Raw genomic sequence first — 11,026 nt, 5'->3', positions numbered from 1 at the left:
CCACAACTATAATTATCATTGCAGCTATAATTGTTATATCGACATTTATGATTATTGTGTGCACTAGACAATCGTTAACCCTTTGCCAAACCAAACTTAGTATCAATATGGTTCTCAATTTAACGAACCAAATCCAACAAATGGAATTGAACGCATGTACATCGATTATGGATATGGATGTACACAAATTCGACAATCACTACCCATGTTAGCATATTGTTTAATAAGTTGGTCGAATTAAAGTAAAATGAGATTTAAACGTACATAAGAAAAAAAGAAAGGAAATGCTAGTATTCACTAATAAGATGATTGCATTTGACAAGCTGATAGTCACTTTCGTATAACCAAAGAAATGACAGTTTTTCAGCAATATGCCAGCAGCACTAAAAATTTAAATAGAGCGGATTGCGACCAAATATTTAAGTGTATTATTTTCTGTTGATATTGTACAAGAGGACAAACAATGTTTGTGACTTATTAGTGCAGTCATTGATCAGTTCAAGTGGCCGGAAATATCAACCGTCAAATTGGGAACGTTTGATTGGACAAGAGTTGAAAATGCCTAATGATAAAACAAACGAAGCTATCTCACTTAATTATTTCTTTACCATTTTCTTGTTTGATTTATATTATCATTTTGGCTTGAACAGGACAGGTGTTCAATTCATAACGGTTCTCTTGATGCAACTTGCAATTCTGGGTCCGGTGATCTGTCCTATGCAATAACATATTAAAAATATAGGACTTTAAAACTTATTTGGGTTTAATTTCATATTTGCCCTTAAACTGTTCAAATTTGTTCACTTTGCCCCAAACAACAATTTTCAAAACTAAGAGCTTTTAACTCTTTTAAACGACAATTATTCCTCAATTTGTTTTAGGAAAATAGATAGATCAACGTATGCATGTAGAGTATGAGTAGTGACGGGTTAATAATTTATACGTGATATTGAAACATCTCAGTCGCTTGATAAATTAAATGGTCATGTGGTAGTGTGTTGGGATTCATTTGATGTAAAATTGTAGAAAATTGTAGAGATTGATTTATTTGGTCATGTTAAATTCTTCATCTTCGTTTGTATACAAAATTCTAGTATCGTTGGTCATCAATATGATCTGTCCTTAAATATTCTTGTGGCTGGCTATCATTAGGAAGAGTAGATAAACTAGTGAGGATGATCAATCAAGCTAGTCATATGTGGTTGACATGATTCTTCTATGCTTAATGAGTATGTAAAAGTGTTTAATCGTATGCTTAAACAATAGAGTATACAAGAAATGCTAAGGAAACTCTCTTAAAAGTGGGATTCTCCATGGACTCTCTCACACCTCATAGTTTAACGTCTATTTATGCGCCAATATTATAAAATATTATGCCAAAAACATGATATTACATCCCACATCGTCCAAGGGAGTGGATCCTGTTAGCCTTACATGTATATTCCCATCTCTACCTAGCACGAGGCCTTTTAGGAGCTCATTGGCTTCGGGTTCCGTCGAAACTTCGAAGTTAAGCGAGTAGCGCGAAAGAGCAATCCCATGATGGGTGACCCATTGGGAAGTTCTCGTATGAGTTCCCACAAACAAAACTGTGAGGGTGTGGTAGGGGCCTAAAGCGGACAATATCGTGCTACGGTAGAGTCGAGCCCAGGATGTAGTGGGGATCCGAACCGAGATGTGACACATGAGGTAGTAGAGAGTTTATGAAGAGTCCCATTAACATTTCTCTAGAGTATAATTATCATGTACTCAATAAATGTTTGACTACAAATGAATTCATATCTTGGATAGAACAACTTTTAACATAGGCAGAGTAATTGGTCTAAAAAAAGGAAATAGGATTGTCGTGGGTGAACTCACGATTTTAGGTATCCATCACATGATTTTTAAAACTTTTTTTGCCATGCATTTTTAATTGTTCGTTTTCTAAATTTCCCAGTTAAATTTTAGTTTCAATCATCCCTTAAAATCAATCTATTATTTTTATAAGTCTAGCTTGATTAATCAGTTAAATTGATATTAAAGCAATTTTTATGGGATAACCTCGTATTTGCTCTTGTTGTACTACTATTGATCTTGTGCACTTGTGAGTATTTAAATTGTCTTTGGGTTAATTATTTTGTAGGTATTTCAAGCTCATATCAATCACAACAATCCAATAACTGCCGTCGCCGTCTCTATTTTCATATTATATTACAAAAAATAATACTACTAAACATGAATTCTTTTCAAAAATTGCAAATCGACGAACACTCAAGAAAATGTGGGAGGGTGTCGCCAAAGGGCTTCCAATGCTTACGTTGGAAAAAGAGTTAAGAGAAATTGAACTGAGATAGCTTTTATTGTAATTACCTATTTCTCTGATTGACTTAGGTATTTACAAGAAATACTCTTCATATGTAGCCTGACAATAGGTTGCAAAGTGCAAACCATGCTAGGGATACCTCTGTTGTTCTGCTAAGATGGTGCATACCTTACTGAGCAGACCACTTGAGTGGTTTTCTAGTGGTAGGGACGATCTTTGGTAAATGGATCCACTGAAGCAGTAGACAGCAAAGGTGACTTCAAAAAGTCTACCCCTGCCTCATTAAGCTAGAGAAGAGCGAAGTGACAGAAATGGGGATATCATTGGACAAAAGGACTCCCAGGACCTATCGGGCAAGCATTGCTTTAGCCTATTGAGATTTCATGTGTGGTTTCCTCACGACATAAAAGCTAAAACTGTTGTATTTGAGCTTGTAGTCGATGTGGCATATTCCTTGAGTGTGATGGGTTTGTCTCCGTAGAGAAATCATTTCCTCACATTTTTTTATTCAAAAAATTCAACAACCCAATTACTTAATATTACGATATAGTGATATTCTTTTTTATTTGTAAGTGAGAGGTCTTAGGTTTGATTCTCGCCAAAGACGAATTTGAACCACATTATTGCTAGCCCATTATGAGGTTAAACACACTCTCCTTCTCTCAGCGTAGATAATTCAACCAAGTAAAATGAAGGAAGAGAGGCAATAATACAGGGTAGTTCCTTCCTTTTTTGGGTAAGATAATGTTACTTGTGTGGGAATTATTGGAATGCGTTGAGCCGATCAACCAAACAAGAACATGAAGCTGGTCAACAAATGTTCCAGTTCCAAATACCGTGGATACTCCACGCACATGGATGCCAGTTTTTCTCTCTCTCATTGCATTCAAGTTTTTGTGCACCTCTTTCACCAAAAAAACAAAGGCTTTTTAGCCAAAATGATCCTTAAGATTGACATAACTCTTCATTTTGGTTTCTGAGATTTGAAATCAATTAAAGTAGTCTCTGAGTTTGTCTAGTATAATCATTTTGGTCATCTTCATGAAAACTTCTATTAAATAAGATCAAATGACAAAAATACCCCAAATTCAGTAAACAATGGACCAAATGATTTGACAAAAATTAAGGGTATTTTTGTTGTTTTATCCTTATTTAATGAAGACTTTTCACGAAAAGACTAAAATGATTGATAGTGGGCAAATTCAGGGATCACTTCTATCGATTTGAAATCTTAGAGACTAAAGTGAGGAGTTTATGCCAATCTTAAGAAACATTTTGACTAAAAAGTAAAAAATAAAGATGTTTTTTGTGCATGATTCGTGTGCCAAAAACAAGATCATCACATATATTTATAATTTGGTTCTAATTTTGGTGTTAGTGTTGGACATTGTATCATTTTTAAATCATCAAGTGCAAAATAAGTTCAAATAAAGACCGAGAAATTAAACGATTTTAATTATAAAATTTATATTATGTCTAAGAAATGTGATATGTGCATTCTTCCACAAAAAAAAGAAAAAAGATGTAAGTATTATCCAAATATGTCATCTTAAAAGGCTTTCGAGCAACTACTTTTATGTTGTAGATTGTTGTTGAGTTATTTTTAACGTGAAATTTCACCTATCTACATTCATGATTTGTTTCAATGTAGACAACCCCAACAATCACTACCCATGTTATATATTGAAGGGTGAAGTGCCGATTTAGTCCTGAACTATCACCTTAGTAAAAATTAGATTTCTGAATTATTTTTTTGGTAAAATAAGTTCCTAAATTCATTAAAAATTGCTAATTTCATCCCTACTATTATATTCAAAGCTATTATATCCAATTTTTCGTCAACTTAAGTCATTTGACACACTTTAGAGTGTAAATCGTCATTTTCCAGCCTATAAGCCCTTAACATTTCATATAGGTTGCAAATCTAATGTCTAATTTACCCTCAAAAGTTAACTCCATACACTATTTCTTTATGCATTATCAATCTACCCTCCAATCTGTATCACATGCAAGTAACGTGACTTAAATTGACGAAAAATTGAATATTGTAGCTTTGAATATAATATAAGGGATGTAATTGGTAGATTTTTACAATTCAAGGGCTGATTTTTCTGAAAAAAAATAGTGTAATGACCTAATTTTCACCTAGGTGATAATTCAGGAACTAAATTGACAGTTTATCCTATATTGAATGAATGGAAACATGATGAAATTCCATCATATTGTTGAATAAGTACACCGAATCTCAAGTAAGATGAGATAAACAAACTCCTTGATTTAAGATTTCGCATAAGAAACAAAGAAAAAGGAAATTTAATTATTAAAAAGGAAAACGATAGCATTTTAAGTGCACTTATAAGATGATTGCATATCTACACTAATGGAGAGATAATGAGCTTAACTTCATAATCGACTAGCAACAATATGGTTCAAATTTGCGCTTGGCGAGAATCAAACTTAAGACTTCTTACTTATAATTGAACAAAAATATAATTAAACCGTAGTACTAAGTGGCCAGCAATATACATTTTGTTTACTATAGGAAAATGACGTTTTCCAGCAATATGCCAGCAGCACTAATCGTGAAGGTTGGAAAGGGTTTTTTCTAATGATATGGTACAATAGGACAAGCATTATTTGTGACGAATTATTCCACTCACTAATCAGTTTGATTAGCACATCAAGTGGCCGCAAATATGAACCGTCAATTGGGAGAGTTTAATCACATCAGTTGAAAATGCCTAATGATAAAACGATAAAACAAATGTCACTTGATTAACATTTTTGTTTGATCTCTGTTATCATTTTCTTATCAAATACATACATACGACTTTAAACATGAGTTGGGGTTGATTTCATATTTACCCTTTCCACTGTTTAAATTTGCTCACTTTCGTCCTTCAACTCTTTTTTGAAAATTGGTTCTCAAACCATGAAACTCAATTCATGGTGAAACTATATAGATAGCATCTTCATATTTTATCTGTTGATCGTACATCATGCGATCAGTTTTCGATAAAAATTATTTATCTTTAATTTTAAATAAAAAATTTAAAATAATTTTAAATTGTACTATGTAAAAGAGGATGCATAGGATCCAAATCCTAACTATAAAAACTGGTTTTGCAAGTTTTCTCGTGAGGCCAGCCAATAAAGCTATTCACTTTCTTTCAAAATCATTCACGTATTTCACTCCACTCTGACTTTCGCTTGTCTCAACTCAACCGATCACTTATAAAGTTCTCCCTAAATTTTTGCAGATTATACAGCTCACAATACCACCTATCTTCACTCTCACACTCTTGACTGAAAATATTTGGTAGTTGCACTCCTGGCTCCTTGAGATTCTACTTTTCAGGAGTACTTTTGATCTGAGTACCTTCACTTTGCTCAAGATCCATTTCCAACTTCCTTTAGATTCACCTTTTTTCATTCAGAAACTCTGTTTTGTTTTCTATGGTTTTATATTAATATTCTATTTATAGCTGTGACAAAGATATTTACTTTACTTTGGTAATTAGATCACGTCTCTTTACTGGGATTTTGGTTTAAGTGCCTTTTGAGTGCCACGATTTCTGATCGGTTAGAATTCTATCAGAGTTGGTAACGGGAATGGATTCTTGCTGTGTGGCTTTGAAACCCAATACCCATTTGAGAAACGCAAGTGGTTTCTGCAATGGTGATCCTGGGTTTTTTGGGGAGAGTGTCAGAGGGAGTTTTAATCACAGGCTTTGGGCCAGTCAGTTGAGAACTGACAAGAGGAAGGTGAAACCTGGAGCTGTTCTTGCTGTTCTTACATCGAATGACACCGAGGCTGTCGTAAGTTAATCCTTTTGATTACAGTCGATTGCCCATTTGATAATTTTTTAAATGATTATTAAGCTGTGTAATTTGTATGATCACTGCCATTTGCCTATGTTAACTGTAAAGTTTGTTACCTTGTTTACTTTATTTGTTTGATGAATTATGTAAAATGTTGTCCTAACCCGGGGTTTAGTCTCAGACTCTGCAAATGCCAATGTTTAGACGGAGAGTAGACCCGAAAAATGTAGCTTCAATTATATTAGGAGGCGGCGCAGGGACCCAGCTCTTTCCTCTTACCAAAAGATCAGCGACACCCGCGGTAAGATCAAATATGTATTTGTGTATATTGGAATCTTTCTGATTTATGAGACAAATTTGTTTATGATCCTTCAAACTAGTGACTGACCGAGCACAGTCATAATTTGTTCAAGCTTGTGAATTTATTTTGTTTGATGTTTTACCATGCTTTGATTTGGTATGATTGCAGGTCCCAGTTGGAGGATGCTACCGGCTTATAGACATTCCAATGAGCAATTGTATCAACAGCAATATAAACAAGATATTTGTACTGACGCAGTTTAATTCTGCTTCTCTCAATCGTCACATTGCTCGCACCTATTTTGGAAATGGTATCAACTTTGGAGATAGATTTGTAGAGGTAATGAATCCTTCAAGGCGTTTGTGGTTGAAACTAGATAATTCAAGAATAAATTTCGTTGTAGGCTGATGATTATTATACTATATGTAAACAGATTGCAAAAATCAACTTTCAAATTGACAAATTAGTCCATTAGGGAAGCTTCGTATTGTTTTCTGGTTAAATGAAGTGATTCTCATTATATAAAAAGAAAAGAATAATGGATTTCGTGTCTCACTCGATTGAGTTGTAACAAAAGTACATTCAGTCGAATGTGCACTTCTCAATATTTCTTTTTCAAGTTCCTTGATTCTTTGGTGACTTCAAGAGCAGGTGCTTGCAGCCACTCAAACGCAGGGGGAAGCAGGAATGAATTGGTTCCAAGGAACGGCAGATGCTGTGAGGCAATTTACATGGGTATTTGAGGTGGGTAAAGAAGTTTCCATCTATGGTATTGTTCTAAAATTAGAGGAGGGGTGAAATAGGCAGCTGTAATGCATCTGTCCGTTGTTATCTTGATTTGCACATAACTTGATATCGGGTACAATGCATTTCATTGGTTCTTGTAGGATGCCAAGAACAGGGATGTTGAGAATATAGTGATTTTGTCTGGCGATCATCTTTACCGAATGGATTATATGGACTTTGTGCAGGTATAATCATTTTCCTTTGAAAAAGGACTTGTTATTGTTGTTGAATTTTGCTTACACATTTTCTCTGATATGCAGAGTCACGTTGATAGAAATTCCGATATTACAATTTCTTGTGCAGCGGTGGGTGGCAGGTCTGTTCTTTTCTCCTTTTTGTCTTAATAGGACTGCAAAAATTATTATTCATGGTTTTTTTGTGGGTTGTTGATAAAGTTTGTTGGTTTAGCTCATTCCCAAAAGCTTAAGCTATTAGGATGTGAGTCGACTGTTGTTTGATATTCTAACACGTCTCTCACGTGTGGGACTTTTTCCGCCTCTAGAGATCCCATATGTAGAGTTCATAAATTGGGTGGTTACAGGGTTGGGATTTGATCTCAGGATCTTGGCTTTGTATCATGTAAAACATTTTCCTGGTTTGTAACTGTTTACAAGTTTAAGCTGGTGTAGGCCAACTTTATTGTATATACTATAACAATTACAAATTGAAGACTATCCGAACTTCAATATTTTAGTAGTTTCCGTGTACACACTCTATTTTCTTAAGCTAAGAAATTATCTTGAGTTCTGACTAAATCCTCATTTTTCTAATTTCTTAATCTCTCTCTTAAGTTCTGACTAATGTTGAATGCATTTTTTCCAGCCGCGCATCTGATTATGGGTTGGTGAAGATCGATAGCAGAGGTAAGGTAATCCAGTTTGCTGAAAAACCAAGGGGAGCTGATCTAAAAGCAATGGTGAGCAAGAACCAGCTGTTTTTCTGCTATCAGAATATTTTTTCTTTGAATTGCTTTCCACCCTCTTTGAAAATCACTTTTGCATCCTGTTTTCGTGTGCTCATTATAGAATTAGTAGGAGGAAGGAAAATAAGATTAGTTACTACTAACATCCAATCTCTTATGCTGATAACGCCTAGTTACTACTTTGTTCCGTTTCATCCTTTTTGTAAGTCAAATTGAGGGCATCAGAATGGTCTTCGAATGATTTCATTAAGTAAGTTGATTTGGAAGTAAACTTTAAATATAGCTATGAGAATAACATCATGAACTGATGAGATGATACTTATATTTCCGAATTATTCTTTGGTTCTCCCGGTGTTTGAATATTTACTTTGTACTTCAATGTAAACGATTTAATTTTTGTGAAAATTTATATTAGACATAAGTTTTTACTCTTCTTGGTTGATATTCTGCAGCAAGCAGATACCACGCTTCTGGGATTGTCACCACAAGATGCATTGAAAGCCCCCTATGTTGCATCAATGGGAGTGTATGTATTTAAGACAGAAATTTTGCTAAATCTTCTGAGGTGGAGATATCCAACATCCAATGACTTTGGATCTGAAATCATTCCTGCAGCAGTGAGAGAGCGCAAGGTCCAGGTAAGATAAAAATTGCAGTTGATGTGTTGTCATCTGTGAGACTGCAAATGAGATTCTCCATCTCAGTCAAGGCATGACTACCCCCATTTTAGGATTTAAGAAAACAAAAGAGTGAAGCCTCAACTTAAAGATCATAAAATTTGTGCCTTTTGCATGAACTATTCAAGATTTTCGTATTTTCTGCAAGCCTATTGATCTGTATATACTGCATGCCTATTGATCTGTTTATACTCAGATATTGAGTTTCAAAGAAAATGTGACTGTAAGTGCCCTTTTCTTTTACAGGCATATATGTTCAGAGACTACTGGGAGGACATTGGAACTATAAAGTCTTTCTATGATGCTAACTTGGCCCTCACTGAAGAGGTAGATTTCATTGTTTCCTCAGGGGCAACATTTTTTATTCCTTCTCTCTTTGGTTCCCATTCCTCGATTTCATTAAGCTTGTGTAGTAACTGCATACATGCCTTTCCACATTGTTTTCCCGGGCACCCTGTAATTGCACATCATAACATGTGAACATGGAGAAGATATGAATCCCTATAACAGTGGAGTTCTTAAGTAAGATCTTAATCTTAATTCTGTGAAGCCAAGAGCAAAAGCATTTTCTATCCCTGATGTGTGATTAACACCTGGGAAAATTGCGTTATCTATTTTGCAGATTCCGAAGTTTGAGTTTTATGACCCAAAGACACCAATCTTTACCTCTCCTCGATTCTTACCACCAACAAAGATTGACAAGTGCCGGGTATGCTAACAGACTTAGGCTCGTATTGGCAACTAAAATGAGGTGTCTCTTCTCATGCATTAGTTGTTGTTGTTGTTTCTTTGCAGATTGTGGATGCAATAATCTCACATGGATGTTTCTTGCAAGAATGTAGTGTCCAACATTCAATTGTGGGTGAACGTTCACGATTGAATTATGGTGTCGAACTCAAGGTTAGTTATCATAGTTTGGAACAGAAAATTTGACCATTTTATTAGGGAATTGTTATTAGCACTCCAAAAATCTCATTGTACACTCCTCACAAGTGTATTTTTCTTTCAAATTATACAAAGTTTGGAGTGCCAATAGTAATTCCCTTTTATTATTTGCTTACCTTTTCCCAGTTGACTTAGTTTACTAAGTTGTTATCTCTGTTTGCAGGATGCCATAATGATGGGTGCCGACAATTACCAAACAGAATCTGAAATCGCATCTCTGCTTGCAGACGGGGAGGTCCCAATTGGTATTGGAAGCAATACAAAGATTAGGTAACTAGACTCATTATTCGAGAAACGGTTATTGAATTTAGATGAAATATATTATTCCGAGTTCTCTAATCATGTCTTTATGATTCTTCCTTGAAGGAATTGTATAATCGATAAGAATGCAAAGATAGGGAAGGACGTTATGATCGTGAACAAAGATGTAAGCATAGCTTCCCATGATCTAGTCTTATTTCTGGGCTACGTTTATCTTTTCCTTCTACCTCTTCAAGAAAATTTTACATGGGAAAAAATTTTCATTGAAGAAAAATATAATACTTCTACATTTAATCTTGCGGTCCATCTAAATTCTCTGGTCGTGTAGGGGGTTCGAGAAGCTGACAGACCAGAAGACGGATTTTACATTCGCGAGGGGATCACAATTATTCTGGAGAAGGCAACAATAGAAGACGGCATGATTATATAATGGTATTAACATCTCAACTACTTTCGGAGGACAGTTGAGAAAAAGGGTAACGAGAAAAGTCTCTTGCGGTCGTGTGCACATTTGGCATGAGCAAACATCTTCTGCAGGACTTTTTACAATAGACAAGTACCGCCTTTGTTACTGTGTTTAAACTAGGAAAATCCTTCAGAACTCGTGAAAATGGATTTTATAAGCTTAAGAGTCGCGAGATGTACAAAAATAAGCTATGAGAGCTGATCGCCGGCTGCTTTTATCTTTCGTGGAGCTGATATATCCATAAGAACCTATGAACTTCTGTATTAATATTTCATTTATGCGTATGAATAATTGCAGTGAGTTTGAAATATCGTTGTATCTTAGAAAAAGAAGAGGCATTTTATTTCTGTTGAAGAAAGTATCCGTCTGCACGTGTCGTGGTGTGGGTGGACGTTTGTTTCCAATGACGTTGGTTCGAAGAGAAGCGACCCGGCAGCTATTTCAATGGAGAAGAGAGCCAACAAGAACCAGAGGGAAAAAATAGAGGTTTATAAAACGGAGGTATTTTAGAATACCTCATTTCTGTTTCAATTTGCTTGCC

At 35.2% G+C, this 11,026-nt stretch overlaps 1 protein-coding gene across 5 annotated transcripts; it reads left to right on the top strand.

Annotated features, from left to right (window-relative positions):
• The first annotated feature begins 5,440 nt into the window (after nucleotides 1-5,440).
• LOC137725699 (glucose-1-phosphate adenylyltransferase large subunit 1-like) lies at nucleotides 5,441-10,785 on the top strand. Of its 5 annotated transcripts, XM_068464472.1 has the most exons (16): nucleotides 5,447-5,489; nucleotides 5,566-5,624; nucleotides 5,904-6,124; nucleotides 6,303-6,428; nucleotides 6,597-6,767; nucleotides 7,080-7,172; nucleotides 7,316-7,399; nucleotides 7,475-7,530; nucleotides 8,037-8,130; nucleotides 8,589-8,774; nucleotides 9,060-9,140; nucleotides 9,436-9,522; nucleotides 9,609-9,713; nucleotides 9,922-10,028; nucleotides 10,125-10,185; nucleotides 10,348-10,785. In XM_068464472.1, the coding sequence occupies exons 3-16, from the start codon at nucleotides 5,918-5,920 to the stop codon at nucleotides 10,447-10,449; spliced, it is 1,560 nt and encodes a 519-aa protein (XP_068320573.1). In that variant the 5' UTR covers nucleotides 5,447-5,489; nucleotides 5,566-5,624; nucleotides 5,904-5,917; the 3' UTR covers nucleotides 10,450-10,785. The 5 variants fall into 5 exon arrangements, with proteins under 5 accessions (XP_068320572.1, XP_068320574.1, XP_068320570.1 ...); XM_068464471.1 differs by having other exon boundaries at nucleotides 5,441-5,624; XM_068464473.1 differs by having other exon boundaries at nucleotides 5,441-5,792; nucleotides 6,309-6,428.
• Nucleotides 10,786-11,026: the final 241 nt, after the last annotated feature.

The sequence above is a fragment of the Pyrus communis genome, chromosome 2, assembly GCF_963583255.1.
Source record: "Pyrus communis chromosome 2, drPyrComm1.1, whole genome shotgun sequence".
NCBI classification, from domain to species: Eukaryota; Viridiplantae; Streptophyta; class Magnoliopsida; order Rosales; family Rosaceae; genus Pyrus; species Pyrus communis.
The sequence above is the reverse complement of the archived record's forward strand: the minus strand, read 5'-3'. Positions and strand labels throughout refer to the sequence as shown.

Bases quoted from the DNA above. Each gene is read 5' to 3' on its own strand.
- LOC137725699 (XM_068464471.1), top strand. From the start codon at position 5,918: ATGGATTCTTGCTGTGTGGCTTTGAAACCCAATACCCATTTGAGAAAC. The intron at 8,775-9,059 runs GTAAGATAAAAA...TTTCTTTTACAG, and splicing joins TGAGAGAGCGCAAGGTCCAG to GCATATATGTTCAGAGACTA. The intron at 9,141-9,435 runs GTAGATTTCATT...TCTATTTTGCAG, and splicing joins ACTTGGCCCTCACTGAAGAG to ATTCCGAAGTTTGAGTTTTA.